Source organism: Chrysemys picta, chromosome 22 (genome assembly GCF_011386835.1).
Source record: "Chrysemys picta bellii isolate R12L10 chromosome 22, ASM1138683v2, whole genome shotgun sequence".
NCBI lineage: Eukaryota > Metazoa > Chordata > Testudines > Emydidae > Chrysemys > Chrysemys picta.
Window position 1 is genome coordinate 1,216,884 of NC_088812.1, and position 18,209 is coordinate 1,235,092.

The window sequence follows — 18,209 nt, forward strand, 5'->3', positions numbered from 1 at the left end:
GAGCCAGCCCCCTCCTGCCCCCCATAACCCCTACCCCACCCCCCACTTCCCTACAGACACCCCCCTCTTCCCAGGCCAGCCCCCCCTCCCCAGCCAGACTCCCCACCTCCCCTACATACAGCCCCTCCTCTCAGAGCTAGCCCCCTCCTGCCCCCCACAACCCCTATCCCACTTCCCACTGCCCCCCACCTCCCTACAGACACCCCCTCTTCCCAGGCCAGCACCCCCTCCCCAGCCAGCCTCCCCACCTCCTTCCCTACAGACAGCCCCTCTTCCCAGAGCCAGCCCCTTCCTGCCCCCCACCCCCACCTCTCCCCACCCTCCCTTCCCTACAGCCCCCCATCTTCCCAGGCCAGCACCCCCTCCCCAGCCAGCCTCCCCCACACCCCCCACCTCCCCACCCCCTTCCCTACAGACAGTCCCTCTTCCCAGAGCCAGCCTCCTCCTGCCCCCCCACAGTCCCTACCCCACCTCCCCACACCCCACCCCCACTTCCCTACAGACACCCCCCTCTTCCCAGGCCAGCCTCCCCCCTCCCCTATAGACAGCCCCTCCTCCCAGAGCCAGCCCCCTCCTGCCCCCCATAACCCCTACCCCACCCCCCACTTCCCTACAGACACCCCCCTCTTCCCAGGCCAGCCCCCCCTCCCCAGCCAGACTCCCCACCTCCCCTACATACAGCCCCTCCTCTCAGAGCTAGCCCCCTCCTGCCCCCCACAACCCCTATCCCACTTCCCACTGCCCCCCACCTCCCTACAGACACCCCCTCTTCCCAGGCCAGCACCCCCTCCCCAGCCAGCCTCCCCACCTCCTTCCCTACAGACAGCCCCTCTTCCCAGAGCCAGCCCCTTCCTGCCCCCCACCCCCACCTCTCCCCACCCTCCCTTCCCTACAGCCCCCCATCTTCCCAGGCCAGCACCCCCTCCCCAGCCAGCCTCCCCCACACCCCCCACCTCCCCACCCCCTTCCCTACAGACAGTCCCTCTTCCCAGAGCCAGCCTCCTCCTGCCCCCCCACAGTCCCTACCCCACCTCCCCACACCCCACCCCCACTTCCCTACAGACACCCCCCTCTTCCCAGGCCAGCCTCCCCCCTCCCCTATAGACAGCCCCTCCTCCCAGAGCCAGCCCCCTCCTGCCCCCCATAACCCCTACCCCACCCCCCACCCCCCACTTCCCTACAGACACCCCCCTCTTCCCAGGCCAGCCCCCCCTCCCCAGCCAGACTCCCCACCCCCCCCACCTCCTTCCCTACAGACAGCCCCTCTTCCCAGGCCAGCCCCCCCTCCCCAGCCAGACTCCCCACCTCCCCTACATACAGCCCCTCCTCTCAGAGCTAGCCCCCTCCTGCCCCCCACAACCCCTATCCCACTTCCCACTGCCCCCCACCTCCACCTCCCCTACAGACCCCCCCCATTCCCTACCCCGCCCCCACCTACCCACCCCAGCTCCGGGGTCGCGCTCCCCGCCCAGGCGGCCCGAGCCCAGCCGCCGCTCCAGCTCCAGCTCCAGCTTCCCCGGCTCAGCCGTGAGGCCGCCTCCCATTGGGCCCATGAGACGCCCGCTCCCATTGGCCGTTCGCACATCCCGCCCGCCCATTGGCGGCGCGCGCCCCAGCGGCCAGGCCCGGCTGGGGGGCGGGGGGAGAAACGGACGCGCCCCGCCCACAGAGGAGAGGGGGCGATGCTCATTGGCTGCCACAGCCGGCCCCGCCCCGTTCACAGCTGGATGGGGGCGGGCACAGCTGGATTGCAGCCGGGCCGGGCCGGGCCATTGGGGGAGGGGGGTTGCGGCTCCCCCCGCACAACACACTAATGAACAGGGCCGGGCCGGGCCCCCCCGAGCTCGGTCTGCTCCTGCCTTGCGCCCGGCCGGGTCGGTGGGGAGTCCCCTGGGGCGCTGGGCACAGGGGGGTGCGGTTCAGTGCTCCCGCCGGGGTGCATTGCAATACCCAAGCAGGGGTTGGGAGTGTAAATGCCCAAGAGCTTATGTCACACATAGTTATCAACAAAAATGATACAAGATGAATTATGCAAAATCCCTCAGGAAAGGCTCTCAAAGCACTTTACAAACATTACACTTCAGCATTCCCATCCCAGGGGCAGTCTCGTGTCCCCCTTTTACAGAGTGGGAGACTGAGGCACAGAGACATTAGATAAAACAACGAGGAGTCCTTGTGGCACCTTAGAGACTAACACATTTATTTGGGCATAAACTTTCGTGGGCTACAGCCCACTTCATCGGATGCATGGAGTGGAAAATACAGTAGCAGGTATAAATACACAGCACATGAAAAGATGGGAGGTGCGTTACCGAGTGGGGTGTCAGTGCTACCGAGCCAGTTCGATGAAGATGGAAGTGGCCTATTCTCAACAATTGACAAGAAGGGGTGACTACCGAGGGAGGGAAAGTTACTTTTGTGGTGCTAACGAGGCCAATGCAATCAAGGTGGCCCATTTCCAACAGTTGACAACAAGGTGTGAGTATCAGCAGAGGGAAAATTACTCTTGTAATGACCCATCCATTCCTAGTCTTTATTCAGGCCTAATTTGATGGCGTCCAGATTGCAAATTAATTCCAGTTCTGCAGTTTCTCTGCGAAATGAGAGTTGAATCCCAGCCTGCCCAGTCCATTACCATATTGACAATAGAGAGACTGTAGCAGTGCAAACCATCACTTGAGCCCACCCACCGAACGAGAGAAGACACTTTGTTCTGACTTAGGGAGTCGGTGCAACCAGCGAGCCGCTGTTAAGGTGCAGTGACTACTTCTAGGGTCAGGGTTTCATGCGCTGTAGATGGGTGGGAGCGCTTATGGTGAATCACTGGGAAAAGAAATAGGGAGGTTGTGGAATCTCCATCTCTGGAGATATTTAAGAGTAGGTTAGATAAATGTCTATCAGGGATGGTCTAGACAGTATTTGGTCCTGCCATGAGGGCAGGGGACTGGTCTCGATGACCTCTCGAGGTCCCTTCCAGTCCTAGAATCTATGAAATGTTAGGTAAACTAAAACGGCAGATGGTTCTAGTGAGCCCTGCTCTTAGCCTACAGGTAGCAGAGTGGAGATTCTACAGCAGCCCCAGGGAGAGGGTCATGCCTTGGATTCTAGCTCCGTCATTAAGATGTGGTGGATTTTATTCATTTGCCCACAATGAAGCTCTGCTTGGATGTGAATCCAGCTATTATACGGCAGCATCACAGTAGCGGGAAAGTTCAGTCCCAGCAAGAGAAGTGTAAATTTCATAGCCCTCAGAACGCCCACCACGCTTCAGCTGAAGGAAATGATCTATTAGCAGCTACTCATTCCTCAGAGCTTGGCTGTCAACAGCTCCACGTGGACGGTCCGACAGCAACTGCTCACGGTTCATCAGAAAGGCCAGCGCACTTCTCAGCAGAGGCAGCAGGATGTTAGAACGACCTGTATTGCAGTTTGGCTAAGACAGCCATGTTCTTCCTTTTCTCCCCTGCCTCCACGGCGTAGCAATTGAATACAGGGTTATTATACACTGATGAGGTACATAATTTAAGTGATGGCAACCAAAGAAACTCAGACTTTGACCTCACCAACCCACATTCCCATCCTGGCCCGAGGGACGGTTCACTGACGGGCTGGAACAAGCAGCAAATCAATTCCTTTGTGCTTTCTTCCACACCACTCCTGTGCAGGATGGGATCTCTACGAACAACCCCAAAGTAGGTCATTGGCCTCCCTCACCACCCTCCTAAGAGTTCACTTTTGGTTGTAGGCATGAGGCCAAAACAATAAATGAATCTGGGGTGTTGAGAGCACTGCATGTCATGCTGACCAAAGCTGTGTTTCCTTCTACACCCCTCTCTGTTGTCACCTGGCGGCTCGTCTTATGCTGACAGTGTCCACTTTTGGGGGAAGGGCTCCCCCTTCGGTTCTGTGTTTGTACAGTAGGGTCCTGCTCCATGGAGGGGGAGGGCTCCTAGATACTACAATCATAGAAATAAGGAACAATAAGCTAGGCAGGTATATTGTAAAGGCCCAAGCCCACTGATTCAGGTTTATACATTCATTCATGCTCTTAAAAACCAGGTTCCCAATACAAAAGACGGGGGCTAGAGTCGTGCCAAAGGCTGGATTAGAGGAGCGGACGTGTAGCTACGCACTAGCGCTAGCAAGTGACAGAATGGCCTTGGGCTCTAAAATAGCCTCTGGGAGTTTTCACATTCCTGCCAGCTCCCGGATTCTTCCCCCATCTCCCAGAGACCAACTTCTCTGGAGTTTGGAATTGGGCCATGAATCATTCCCAACAGTGCAAAGGACTTTCACAGCCACCCACACCTCCGCCCACCCTGCTGGCAAGGAGCTGCCGTCACTTTCACATCTAGAAAGAGGCCCAGGGGCCGGGAGGGGTGGAAGCCAGTGGTGTAGGAGAGGTTATAAAAACATGAAGAATAGAATCAAGGGAAAGGCTGAAAGGGGAGGCACTTGTGAGAAGAGCGAAGCAGTGGTGAAAACTGAAGAGTCTGAAGCTGCTTCTGTCTCCGCAGCTGGCTAGGAGCTCACTAGATAACAATGGAGCCTGCTGTAGAGAATCATCATCTCACAACGTGACGCAGAACGAAGGTCACACTGGCTGGGCCGCTGTTCTGCTCACTCACCACTGCCGGATCCTCCAGCCAGAACCCCCCAGGAGTGCTGGGTGAAGGCGGATTTGGATCGTGTCTCCCAGACCTCGCTGGCCTGTCACTCTTCATGCCAAGGCTCATGCTATCACCAAGCAGACCCCCTCTGGCTCCAAGAAGGGCCGGAGAATTTAAATGCAGGTTTTAGGCCTTCGGGCACACATCTTGCCAGCTGGCTCGTGAGGTGTTGATTTGTAGCACTGCATGTTTTCCAATCTCACCCTGTCACCAGTCACACTTTCCATGGGGCCTTCAGGCCAGGAAGTTAAGGCGGGGGAGAGAACATTTTATCTCCATTTTACAGGGAAATGGAAGCACGGAGAAGGGAACAGACTTGTTCAGGGGATCTGTCCCCACAGGTATTGCTGGTACCTACCTACCACACACAAGCCAGGGGACACTTCACTTGTCCAGCATTTCGCTCAGACATTTCTATTTGTGTTCCCCCAAATCCCTGATACATATATTTCCCCCTCAACCTTCCTCCCCGCACCCGCACCGCACTAGCTCTGGGTACACAACAGCTACTGTGTTTTGTAGTACATGGAGTCCCAGCCGAAGCTAGGGAGTCGGATAATAAATGCCTTTATTCGGTCAGTCGAGTTGTTTCCCTTCCTGGCAGCTTCTGAAAATGCAGGAAATGAAGCTAGTGAGCCAGGGTCCCCATCTCATCTGCAGCCTGCCTCCTTGGGCCATTAGCCTACCAGCAAAAAAAGCCCCCGCAGCTCTCCCGCCAGGACACAGCAAGGGCCACTCGCGGGCATATGCTGATTTACCGCCCTGCCAGCTCGTTAACCCCCCCATTGTTCAAAGCTTCCTGGTGTGACCATGTTCTGAGCGTGCCCCGACACCTGGCTGGCACAGCGTGGGAACGATGCTCCAATGCAGACAGCTGCGCCACCTCCTCGCTCCCGTTTGTGCAGACGCGTTCGTGCCCCACCCCCTTCGCTGGGTGTTTTGGTCTCACCCCCCTTGATGCCGGCTGCGGAGGGGACAGACGGCTTCCCCAAGGTCTTTGCTGGCGCAGAGCCTTTCTGTGCTTGGAGCCCAGTCAACACGCACTGGGCGGAACCAGCAGAGCCTGGGCCTAATGCCCAAGCCCTTCCCACCCATGGGGAAGGCCTGGCCCAAGGCCAAGGAATTGCAGAAGGAAGTTTTGGTGTGGAGTCAGCACAGCATGATCCCGGCTGGACCAGAGTCAACCTGGCACCCCTAAGCCCATCGATACTCTACCGCCAGCTCCCGGCTTTGCCCCACCCAGGCACGGGATTCACCTCTTAAAATGCAGGTGGGTTTTTCCCAGGGCTGCTCCCCCTTTGAATGCGGCAAGGCAGGCCGGTTACCCGCAGCCCTGCTGAGCGCAAGGCACTGAGACAGAGCTTGGCACTGCAGAAGTTCACAGCAGCACCAGAAAAACAGAGCCACTGGGCACAGCATGGCCAAGCCAGCCAAGCTCTGCTCTCCTAGCTACCCAGCAGTGGGTCCCCATCACTGTAGGGTGTAGGTCCGCTGTCCCCCTGCCACTGGGCGTAGGCGCCATGCCCTGTGCACTCCCCGTCCTACTGGTGAAACGGTCACCTTAGCATGGGACAATGCTAGACAGCCAGGCAGCTGGTAAGGAAAGCACGAGACTGCTGACCCACAGTGCCGGTCAGCACAGCTGGGCCTACGCCTCAGGCACATTCACAGCACAGCCCACTCCTCCGGGCCGGGAGATGGCCGAGGTGCAGGGGGGCTGGTGCGTTTGCCTGCAGGCCCTGCCAGGTGCCACGGCAGCCCATACAGTTTGTTTTGGCCACCAAGGGCTCCTGCAGACTAGGGAGGCCAATGCATTCAGGCTGGCCTGCAACGTAACTCCCAGCACCAGAGACGACTTCTTAGGTCGATTTCTCTCTCTTCAGAAGCCACAACCAAAGCCCAGCAGCTCACACCACTCTGCCCCCAGCAAGTCCCCTCCACGCTCAGCTACTCCAATCTCTTTATTCATGTAATAGCCTTACTGGGCACCCACAGAAAGATACGACAGCACATGTGTAACTATTACATTGCCCGGCATCACCAGAGTGAGACCTGGAACCTAAACTGCCCTATGCCAAGTCCCTTTGAGCTCTCGGCTCACTGGAGTAACTGACTGGGACTTCCCCACTGCTAACACAGGGGCTTCCGGCTGCTCCCCAAAGGCAGCCAGGGCTTGGCGCTGGATACAAAGAGCCAGCAAGCAGCTCACACATTCACAAAGTGTCTACGTGTGTAAAGCATGTGGCATCCTGAGGGATAATCGGGTGAGAGAGGAAGGCGAGAGGGGGTAGGATGGTGGCAGTGGGGGAGAGGTGAGGGGACAGTCTGCTTTACGCATTTCCAGCCGTAGTTCATGGGTTTCCTTTCTCCTCCTCGCTGCTCTCCTTCTTGACCTCCTCGTAGACAGCCTCCGCCTCCTCGCCTCCCTTCTCCGCTCCCTCCGCCGTCTTGGCATTCGGCACCCAGAGCCCAGAATCGATGCAGCGCTGCATGTGGTACTTTGCTTCCTGGAACGCAGACAGCGCATAGGGGCTAAGGGAGGTTAGCACAGCACTCGCGCCACGGGTCTCTGCTTCCTCCCAGACCTCCCCAAACCCACCTCCATCCCTTGCAAGACACTGCACTGCAGCCTTCAGCCAACGGCTCATTGCCACTGGGTTGGCTGGAGATCAGTGACTTGGGAAGAAGCCAATAGCTACACAGGAAGATGCGTTAATGTGCCTGGGAACGGACCCCAATTCACAGCAACAGAAAGCTGATGGCTCTTCTCCTGTGCGTCAAGAGCCGGGCACCCTAGGCCCCCACCTAGGCCCCATATCCTCCCCACCCAAGGGATACTCACAGCAGGCTCCATTTTGCTGATTGCATCCTGCAGCATCTGAACGTCTTTCGAATCGAAACACTTTTGCAGCTCCTGGGGGAGGAGAGGGCAGCCTGGTGAGCGGGTCTGGGACAGGGCCCCTTCCAGGGCCCCACGCAATGGACAGTGCCTAGGAGCTCACGCCTCAGGTAGGATACAAGGCCTAGGAAGGCAGTGGAGGCACTCCGCAGTGACCGTCCATGCCCCGGGGCATGGAGAGGAATGCCACCTTGCCCATTTCCCTTAGAGGGTGGTGCAGTGGCCAGGGCACTAGCCTGGGGTCTTGGAAGACCTGGGTTCATTTCCCTGCTCTGTCAGACTTGGGCAAGTCACAGTCTCCCTGTGCCTCAGTGCCCCACCTGTAAAATGGGGATAGGGCTTTCCGACCTGGGGGTGCAGGGAATAAACCATCAGACAGGCTAGGGAGCGGGAAGGAAACCCCTTTAAGTAGGAGCCGGGATGCGAGATCGACACCAGCTGCTCTAGCTTAGAGCGCAGCGATCAGGCTACTCACAGCCGGGAGGGATTCATACACCTCCACGGGATCCAGCCCGCCCGGGCCCAGCCGTTTCTGCCGCTCCTCCTCTTCATACTCTTTCATGGCTTTCTCGATGCGCACCTTGGCACGGCCTCTCACCCGCTCCTTGAAGGCCTCCAGCTCGTCGGTGAACCCTTCCATGTACTGCTGATCGGCCGTCTGCAACGAGCAGGGAGAAGCAGGGTAGCAGAGTTAGAGGCCAGACTTAACGAAGAAGGAGCCGAGATGGCACAGGCTCCAGCCAGGCATGTGAAACAGGGCTGAACCCAGATTACGCACCAGTGTAGCCACACCCCCATTCAGTCAGGCTAATTGCAGGGCTGGGAGGAGGGGAAGTGCTGCTATTAGCCCACGTGCATCCTTCATTAAAAGCCACCTGCTGTAGGACGACGGAAGGCTCAGAAGCATTTGTAACAGAGACATTCTTTCCTCCTGCAGTGTCCCCACAACCCATTGCTGTGGGAGTGAGCACAGCGCCACAAATACACAGGCAGGCGATGGCAGAGCACAAGCAGCAGGTGGCACGAGAAAGTCCAGCTAGTAGGAGGGATAAAACTGACAGTCCAACGTGTTCTCTGAGCTCGGGGCCCTCTGGGGACAGAGCTCTCAGGAGGCAGCTCCCCAAGTGTCTTTCAGATGGCCCAGCGACAGAGGAGAAGGATCTGCGGCTTTAGCTATTAGTCACAGCAGTGACCCCAGCCACAACTCCCACTACTGGGCATGGGAAGCTGGGCAAAGTCAGACTGTATTTAAACCCCACTCCTGAGTGGGCCTTGGGCCCCCTCTCTCCAGCGAGGGCAGACTGAGAACGAAGAAGGATGCCACCACGTGGTATCGGAATGGCCAGACCGGCTCAGACCTAAGGTCCACCTAGCCCAGTAGTTTGTCTCTGACAGTGGCCAGAATCGGAAGCTGCAGAGGACAGTGTAGACGTGGGGTAATTTGCCTCATGAAGGTCTCTTCTTAACTTCTAATAGAGGTTGTCGCACGCCCTAAAGCAGGTTTGTATCCTTAGCAGGAACTGTTAGAATTTGGGATATTCCAGGAATCCGTGTGTCCATTTCCCCTGGGAATCTTGCTAAGTTCCTGACCTAACCAACACTCCGCGGCAGCGAGTTCCACACTGTCCACCGCATTCCTCCGGACTGCAGGCCACCTGTGAGAGGAGGAAATGGGGAGAAAACGGCTCAGCTGAAGGGGACTTGGAACTCACCTTGATTTTGGTGAAGAACTGTCTGAAACAAGCTCTGGGGTCCACCTTCAGGCTCTTGGCCAGCTCTAGGATGAATTGCATCACGATGGTCTGGTGGGCGACCTGCTCCATCAGGGCGTGTTTCTAGGAGGTGGAAGAGAAAGGCACCTGTGGCTCTAAGGACTGCGCTGTGTGGTGCACCGCCAGCAGAGGGCGTGCTCACATTCCAACAGACCCCGAGACGCCAGCCGCTGCAGCCTGGCCCCTTGTTACTCAGGGTGCAAGTGGAAAGAGGACACTGGCTGGCCAAGCGTCCACTGCAGTCTGAGCTCTTGGCCCATTCCCCTCCAGACTCAGCTGCCAGGATTTCTCAAGTGTCAGCGCCATCTTTAAGCAAACGGAGGAAGCCGTCTTTGAAAGACACTGGCTCCCAGGAGGGCAGCTGGCCACAAGACAACCAAGGCTGACTCAGGAAGAGAACGAGCAGCTAGTGGATCAGATGAACGGCTGCTGGAACAACAGTACTGACGGGGGAAACTAATGGACTAGAGTGGCATGGAGCCACCTGGGTACAAGCTTTCCAGGTCTTGTTCCCCCAGCACGGGCTCACTATGCCATGAGGTGTCCATTAGGGAAGGGACTCTAATGGGAAAGAGCTTGGCCCACCTCAAACGTGAATGGGCCAGAACTCAGCAGGGCACACAGGATTGATCCCTGGCTGCTCTCAGCATTTCAGGCTGCAGTCACAACTCCTGGCGAAACAGCAGCCTCACCTCTTCCACTTCCAGATCAATGCACCAGATGACCAGGTAATTGGCGGTCTCTTCACACACCAGATGCGGGTTATCAGATAGATACTTCTGGCTGTCGTCCCAGCGCCGCAGCATCCCTTCAAAGCAGGAGAGCCACGGTTAGCAGCAGACAGTCACCTTGCCACACGGTCAGAAAGAAGAGCCCACCCACCAAGCTGTTGCTCACCGTTTCGAGCGGAGCCTGGACAGGGCTAGAGAGGATCAGTGGCATTTTAGGAGGCAGGATTACGCCTGCTGGAGGGGAAAGGTGGTGGTGTGGTCAGGGCACTCGCTTGTGACTGGGAGACCTAGGTTCAATTCCCTCTTCTGCTCCAGGTTGTGTGTGTGACCTTGGCCAAGCCACTTAGTCTTAGGTATTTAGATAAACACCCCAGAGGATCTGGGCCTTTGTGCCTCAGCTCCTTATCTGTGCAGCTGGGCCAGCAGCTCTAGGCTGCCACAGGCGAGGCTCTGTTGGTATCTGAGCAGCTCACCATCTCCAAGGTCAAGGGGCCACCTAAGTACCTAGGACAGATCAAACACGGGACAGAGTTTTGGATTAACTTCTCCTCCTGGCTGCATTTCACAGCAACAGGCCTAATGACGGCAGGGCGCGCTGTCTTTAGATGGGGTGGGAGGGCGGGGAACGAGAGACGGGGACAGGAACGTTGTAGGAATTTAACCGAAGAACCCCCAGCTGAATTTGCCAAGCATATTTATTAGAGGCCTATGACTGGTATCCAAGCAGCAGGATTATGAAGGCAGAATCCACTACAGGACCCAATGATGTGGCAACAGAGCTAACCTGCTGACTCACCTGACCCATCAGACCAAGAGGGTCTCATAAGAAAAGACGGGTCTGTGGGGAGGCACTAGACTGGGACTCAGTAAATCTGGGGGCATTTCTTGGCTCCGCCAGACTCTCCACGTGACCCTGGCTAAGTCACTTCATCCCTTTGTACTTGAGATCCACATCTGTAAAATGGGGATAACATTTCCCTACCGCACAGGATTGTGGGGGGACAGATGTGCTAGTACGAGCTGCTCCAGAGTTCTGGTGAAGGGCACCTGAGAAGAGCTCCAATTCAGGACTATGAAGGTAGTGAAGAGTTAGGAGGAGGCAGAGAAGGTCCAGCAAAGTCGGGGGTGGGACTCAAGAGAAGAGCCGTTCAGGAGACAGCCTACGTGCTACAGCTGGATGTTGGTTGGTACAGTCCTGCAGTAGGGCTTTTGAAGTGAAGTTAAGGATAAAAGCAAGCCCCAGGAGTGGGATGTGTTAGGAAATCACTGGCTTATTGGTGCCTTTTACACATGGATCTGAAAGGAGTTCCACAGGTAGGGACCCCCAGTGGAGAACACTCCGCTGCCCCTCACCCGACACATTGAACATGGGTCTCTCCAGCTGCAGGTCTTTCCGTTCTAAGTCTACAGCACGGGAGAAGATGGGTATTGCGGACATGACCCAGATAGCAGGGAATCCAACTATGTTGTGATCACTTCCCTCACCCTGCTGGGAGAGTCTCACCCAGCCTCGCTAACCCAGAGCCCTTTTCTAAGTCAAGAGGAACTTTTGAAGCTTTCATCCCCTAGACTGGCCGGGAGCCCTGTGCTTGCAGCCAACTAACTCACCAAAATGTTTGATCTGCTTCTCGTACTTCTCCACAAACGTCTTGTGTTTCTTCTCTTTTTGTTCCTCCGATTCGTCCTCCTCTTCAGGTTTGACGTTGACAACACTCTGCAGAGAGAGAGGAGACTAGTTCATGGCGCTGCTGCATGGCCAGCTGTGGTTCCACCACGACAGCTCTGATGCCATGTTCACATGGCAGCTTCCTCAGCCAGAAACCCACCCTGCTCCTTCCCCTCACCAGGCACCATTCAGACCAACCTTGCTGAAGCCGTCTTTGCTCAGGGTGTCCACATTCCAGGGCATGTTCTTCTCCTTCTTCCTCAGCTCCTCAATCTTCTTTTCCCAGCTCTTCTCTTCTTTTCTCAGCTGCTGCGCTTCGGCCTGAAGTCTCTGCAGCTCCCCTTTCCCGCTCTCCGCGTTTGCCACCTCCAGCTCCTTCATTTTCTTTTGGCACTCGGCTAGTTTCCGTTTGCATTCCCTGCACCCTTTATCCAGCTCTTCTTTCTCCTTCTGGAACTGCTCCATCCTCTCCACTCGGGCCTGCAGAGATCAATTTACAGCTTTTTTAAAGCACTCTTCATCACTTGCTCTTGGAATAGAAGAGCCAACTGATCCACTGGCAAAGAGGAGAGTACCGACAGTCTGAGTAACAGTGGGAACCCCTCTCCTTGCCTCATGTCCCACACCCAAGAGATGATCGTTGGGCTGATAGGATCTAACAGAACAGTAACGGACATGCTGAGCTGCGTGGGTCACACCAACAGGACAGCATCTTCTATGCCAAAGAAAGGTTAGCCTACATGTACTATCATGCTTCCCAACTCATCGATTTTTTGCTTAATCCCAATATCACCAAGTGTGTGGCTAGTTTCTTGCCTCTGTAGAGAGCTGAACTCTCAACCTCTCACTCGTTGCAACTAGCCTGTCGGAGCTTTATGGTTTAATCAGACTTTTTAGCTGTCTCTCTTCTATGCTGCACTGACATTCACACACAGTCACCCTGTGCTGCTAAATTAGAGCTCAGTACCACTTAGTAGTTAGAGGTTCCCGAGGGCTTGGCACATCTGCAGAGACTCCCATTACGCTTGGCAGAGCACGCGATGCAGGAAATCAGTGTTAACCCAGGAGCCGCAGCAGCGACTCTGTAGGAGAACGAACGTTCCTCTCCTCTGCAGTATCAATTTGTATTGGCTGAAAATTAAGAGGTGGAAGAGTCCTATTGACCCCCTTGTCATCCACCCACGATCCAACAGTAGGCTGTTCACTACTGTACAATCTTCTGGCTTTGTCTAATCTAGGTGCAACTGCCTCAAGCAATGGAGTTTCTACCACCTCCCTTAGGCTCACAGTGTTGGAGATTCCCTTGATCTTCAACTCAAATTTGCCCCCTGTTCTGTTTCAGTCTGTGTCTCCTAGCTATAGGCATCCTAATGCTGCCTTCCTTCCAGAGACCCAACAGTTAACTACTGAACACGTTTGCTGTGTTTCACAGTCGGGGTTTCCCTTCCAGGCCAATGTTTTCAAGGGGTTCTAAGATCCTTAGGATTTTGTTTCCTGTTGATTGGACATGGCTCTTGTTGTGGCTGTTGGGAGAACAATTTCTTCCTCCTCTGAGCCTGGAAAACAAAAGCTGAATTCCCATTTTCTTCTCCATGTGGAGAAAAATCTATTTCTCCACACGGAGCAGAGATCCTTCCTTCCTTCCTGTGCATAACATGCTAGTCTGGAGGGAGAACACCCGAGCTGAGACAGTTACTCACACTGAACATGCGCTCTTAAAGTAGGGATGCACAACACTCAGGGAAGGAGGGTTTTAACAAGATCATGTTTTATTTCTCCCTTGTCTCCCAGTACTTAGTACTTATGTAGTGCTTTAGATTACCAAAACACTCCTCAATTAGCCACCAAAACTTCAGCTCCTCAAGTCGCAGCTCCCTCTAACAGGTATTATCCCCATTTTACAGATAGGGAAACTGAGGGAGGGGAGTGAAATGAGTTGCTCAGCACGAGTGAGTTGCAGAATCATTATTGGACCTCAGCATCGCACTCCCTGCTCTGATCCCTGGAATTCCCAAGGGAAGAACAAAAGGCAAAGTGTACTGCCTGCATTCTAGGACCTTTGAGGGACCGATTTATCTTCGTATCTATACCACATATGTAGCAGAGGTGAAAAGCCCCCATCTTATCCAGAATAAAACTGTATTTTCCCCAGGGTTTGCCACTCAAACAAGATCAGAACTCCCTGAGCCAACAGGGTGGGTTCCCAGCCCCAATAAATGGTGATGGACCAGGTGATGGACCAGAAACTAAGCCTTTGCATTCACACACTACAGCCAGAGCTCATTTATTCCCCAAGGAAGGCAGGTAAGGCTGACTCAATGCCTCATCTGTTAAACTGGAACCAGTTACAAATACATGGGGACTTAGCACATGCCTTACCACACCTGCCTGTCTGAGGCTTTAGTCTGCTGGCTAGTGTCCACCACGGCTCCTAAAGCACCCACGCACTGGCGTTACTGGTATCAGAGTCAGTTAAGGCCATGACATTGGTTTTCCTTTCTGTTGGCTCCCAAGTCCAGAGTGACTGTGGTGGAGAAAGTTACTGGGAGACTGAGGAATGGATTTCTGCCCAGACAGCTTCCTGTGATTTCACAAGAGAGCACATGGAGACAGTAAGCCCCAGGGTTTCCTCTTGGACTCACAGTCAGGACTCCGGAGTTCTAGTCCAGACACTACTACTGCCTTGCTGCACCATCGCAGGCGATTCCCTTCCCTGCTCTGTGCCTCAGTTTCTCTTTCTGTACTAAGGGGATATAAATCAGCCCTCCGCTGCAGGATCACAGAGATCTCTTGATAAAAAAAAATCATACAAACATCAGGCTGGAAGGGATCACCAAGTCCAGCCCCCGTGCTGAGGCAAGACCAAGTAAACCTAGATCATCCCTGACAGGTGTTTGTCCATCTGTTCTTAAAACCCTCCAATGGCGAGGAATCCACAAACTCCCTTGGGAAGCCTATTCGAGAGCTTAACTACACTTAGAGGTAGAACGTTTTTCCTAATATTTAAACTAAGACTCCCTGGCTGCAGATTAAGTCCATTACTTATTGGTCTACTTTTAGTGGGCGTGGAGAACATTGAATCACCATCCTCTTCATCAGCCCTTAACAGATCTGAAGACTATTATCAGGTCCCCCTGAGTCTTCTTTCCTCAAGACTAAACGTGCGCAGGGTTTGTAATCTTTTCTCCTCTGGACCCTCTCCAATTTATTCACATCTTTCCTAAAGTACTCCAGCTGAGACCCCACCAATGCCGAGTAGAGCAGGACAGTTCCCTCCCATGTCTTACATACAACACTCCTGCTACTACACCTCAGACTGATATCAGCCCTTTCGGCAACTGCATCACATTGTTGGCTCATATTCAATTTGTGATCCACTATAATGCCCCGATCCTTTTTCAGCTACCACCACCTAGCCGGTTAGTCTCTATTTTGTAACTGTGCATTACCTGGCACTTGTCTTTATTTAATTTCATCTTGTTGATTACAGATCGATTCTCTAAAGTGTCAAGATTATTTTGAATTCTAATTCTATCATCCAAAGTGCTTGCAATCCCTCTCTGCCTGATGTCCTACACAAATTTAATAAGCACACTCTACACTCCCTTATTCAAGTCATTAATGAAATTATTGAACAATATTAGATTCAGGACCCCTGTGGGACCCGCCCAGATATTCGCCCCCCCCCCCCGATGACAGCAAACCATTAACAACTACTCTTTGAGTGCTTTTTCCAACCAGCTGTGTACCAACTTATGGTAATTTCATCCAGAGCCCATTTCCCTAGTTTACGTCTGACTGTATCAAAAGCCTTACTAAAAGTTCACTATATCACATCTACTGCTTCCCCCTATCGACTAAGCCAGTAACTCCACCAAAAAAGGAAATGAGGGTGGTTTGGCAGGATTTGTTCTTGACAAAGCCATGTTGGCTATTCCTTCTAACCCAGGTATCCTCCAGGTGTTTACACACGGATTGTGTAATCATTTGTTCCAGTATCTTTCCAGATGTTGAAGTCACCATATCAAAGTACCCTAGATGTACTCATTATTATTATGTAGGGTGCCTGGTTAAGGAGAAGACAAGCCTCGGAGCACCCGAGGAGATGGGTTTCCAGGAGGCTCTCTCCTGGGAAGGAAGGGATCTCCCCTTAAAGAACGCCCTCTTTTTTTGTAGGAGTGTCTCGCCTCAGGGAAGATCTACCTTGAAGCTGGGGAATTCCCTCTCTCTGGGGAGCTGACAGGAGGGAGACACCACTAAGGGTGGGGCTGATTTGGCTGAAATGGGGTGTGTTCAAGGGGTCTCAGGCCTGAGGAGTCCCACCAATTGGGGTCGGAGTCAATCCAGGGGATATTGAGAAGGGGCGCGGGGGGGGGGGGAGGGATATTGAGAAGGGGCGCAGGGGGGGGGAATATGTCAGTCCTCTCCTCTCTCAACAATGCCCGGAGGAGGCTGGTCTCTGCAATGGGCTGAGCCCTGTGCGGCTGGAGGGATCCTGACTGAGGGGGGCAGGTCCTTGGGGCAGGGTGCCCAAGGTGAAGACCCCGGGTGGGGAGCACAGTGTTCCTGGGGTAGGCGGGGGATTCTTGGCGTCGGGCCCCAGTGCACGGGGGCTGAACCCCACACGGGCCTGGCCGCCGCACGGCCAGGGCACCGCTGGAGCCAGGGGCGCTCCTGGGGCAGCGCCGGGGGGGGTCCCCAGGCCAGAGACCCCTTGGGCCAGGCCTCCCGGGGGTGCAAAGGGGGGTCCCGAGGCCGGGTCTCCATGGGAACGGGGGGGGCGGTCTCTAGGGGAACGGGGGCCCCCAGGGGGCGGGGGGGGCGGTCTCCATGGGAACGGGGGCCCTCAGGGGCGGGGGGGGCGGTCTCCATGGGAACGGGGGGCCCCCTCAGGGGCGGGGGGGTGGTCTCCATGGGAACGGGGGCCGCACCTGGTGGCGCCACCGGAAGAGACTGGCCGTGTCGATGTTGGGGTGAGTCTCGTCCTCATCGTCGGACACCTCGATGTGGTCCCAGACGCTGTAATCCACCATGGTGCCGCCCGGGCCGCGCCGGCCAGGCTCTTCTGGAACCCTCCAGCCGCCGCCGCCGCCGCACGCCCGCTTCCGCCCTCGCGCTGACTCACTTCCGGCGCCTGACGGAGCGGGGGGGGGAGGGACGGAGGGCTTCGCCCGCGCAACTGCGCGTGCGCGGGCCTAGCCCAGGCGCGCCAACTCCCGAGCAGCGGCACATACGCATGCGCAGCAGAGGCAGGCGACTCCCCGCAGATTCTACTGCGCGTGCGTAGGAGGACCTGCAGCGGCACGGGAGAGCGCGTTCGGATCCCGCGGCCGCTCAGTGCGCATGCGTCCCCCCCCTCGCTCTTCCGCGCCCAAAATGGCGTAGGCCTTAAAGGGCTATACACAGCAAATATAGCCTGAGGGGGCGGGGAAGGCTCCTTCCCTGCTGTGCCCACAGGGGAGTGAGGGGGGCAGGCTCCCAAAGTGACAGACAGAGTGGGGGAGGGGCTTGGTCCCCATGCCCCCCTTCCCAGGCAGTGCTGGATAGCCCCCCTCCAAGTGCTAACTGCTGCTCACTGTGTGTGTTGTGGGAGCCCCCAGGGGCCCCACTGAGATGGGGGCACTCGCCGTGCCGGCGCTGCCCCGACACCGAGCGGGCGATGCCCCCTGCCCTGAAGGGCCTACGCTCCCCGTACAAAGCCATGCCGGGGGGGAAAGCCGCAGCATTCCAGACTCGGGTTGGGGGGTTGTTTTATCTGCCCTTTGGGTTTCTTTGCCCCTGGAGGGGTCGTGTTTTCAAGCTCTTCTCCGCACCCGAGAGCTAGAACTTCCCCTTCGACGAAAGTCTCCTGAGATCCTCCTGTATCCTGAGGACACCAGGAGCTGGAGCGTTGAAGAAAATCCCAAATATCGTGAGACCCTCGAGACAATCCTGAGAATTGGCAACACGATTCTCTCCCCTCCCCTGAGGACAGCAAAGCGGTGAACTTCACTCCCACACGGACAGCACCTGCGTTTGTACCGAAGCGCCTTCAGAACTGCTGGGTTTGCACGTTTCTGACCCAGGCTTACCCTGTCACATGGGGCTAAGGGGTGTGTATAGGCAAAGCCTCGTTGTTTTCATGGAGGACACACCCGTGTATGTCGGCTGAGGAGCTGGCCATCGGCAGAGAAGTTGGCAGCCGCCCCTGATCCCAAGAGGATACGAGGTTTGTCATCCCCCTTGGGAACTGGAGCCAGATTTGGAATGGACTCTCACCAGGAGCAGAGCACTCTACTACCCGACAGCAGGGTTCTCAACCCTTTTCTTTCTGGGCCCCTCCCCATGCGATAAAACTCCACGGCCCACTTGTGCCCCAACAACTGTTTTTCTGCATATAAAAGCCAGGGCCAGTGTTAGGGGGTAGCAGGCAGGGCAATTGCCCAGGGCTGCACGGCACAGGGGCCCTGCGAAGCTATGTTGCTCAGGCTT

General features: G+C 55.7%; 3 protein-coding genes across 4 annotated transcripts in view; 1 reads left to right on the plus strand and 2 right to left on the minus strand.

Annotated features, from left to right (window-relative positions):
- The window catches only part of TYK2 (tyrosine kinase 2), a 31,111-nt gene extending 29,523 nt beyond the window's left edge, over window positions 1-1,588 (minus strand). The window contains exon 1 of the mRNA XM_005279296.5: window positions 1,443-1,588. The gene's annotated coding sequence lies outside the window, so the exon portion shown is untranslated. The remainder of the gene's footprint in view (window positions 1-1,442) is intronic.
- LOC135977035 (uncharacterized) overlaps window positions 1-18,209 on the plus strand; it is a 348,641-nt gene that overhangs the window by 215,269 nt on the left and 115,163 nt on the right. The gene's annotated exons all lie outside the window — the stretch shown is intronic.
- Window positions 2,177-16,876, minus strand: CDC37 (cell division cycle 37, HSP90 cochaperone). Of its 2 annotated transcripts, XM_042846781.2 has the most exons (9): window positions 16,670-16,876; window positions 11,937-12,218; window positions 11,681-11,786; window positions 10,034-10,149; window positions 9,282-9,404; window positions 8,045-8,227; window positions 7,513-7,584; window positions 7,005-7,177; window positions 2,177-3,956 (listed from the first exon to the last, which is right to left on the minus strand). In XM_042846781.2, the coding sequence occupies exons 1-8, from the start codon at window positions 16,769-16,771 to the stop codon at window positions 7,022-7,024; spliced, it is 1,140 nt and encodes a 379-aa protein (XP_042702715.2). In that variant the 5' UTR covers window positions 16,772-16,876; the 3' UTR covers window positions 2,177-3,956; window positions 7,005-7,021. The 2 variants fall into 2 exon arrangements, with proteins under 2 accessions (XP_042702715.2, XP_005279354.2); XM_005279297.4 differs by lacking the exon at window positions 2,177-3,956 and having other exon boundaries at window positions 6,619-7,177.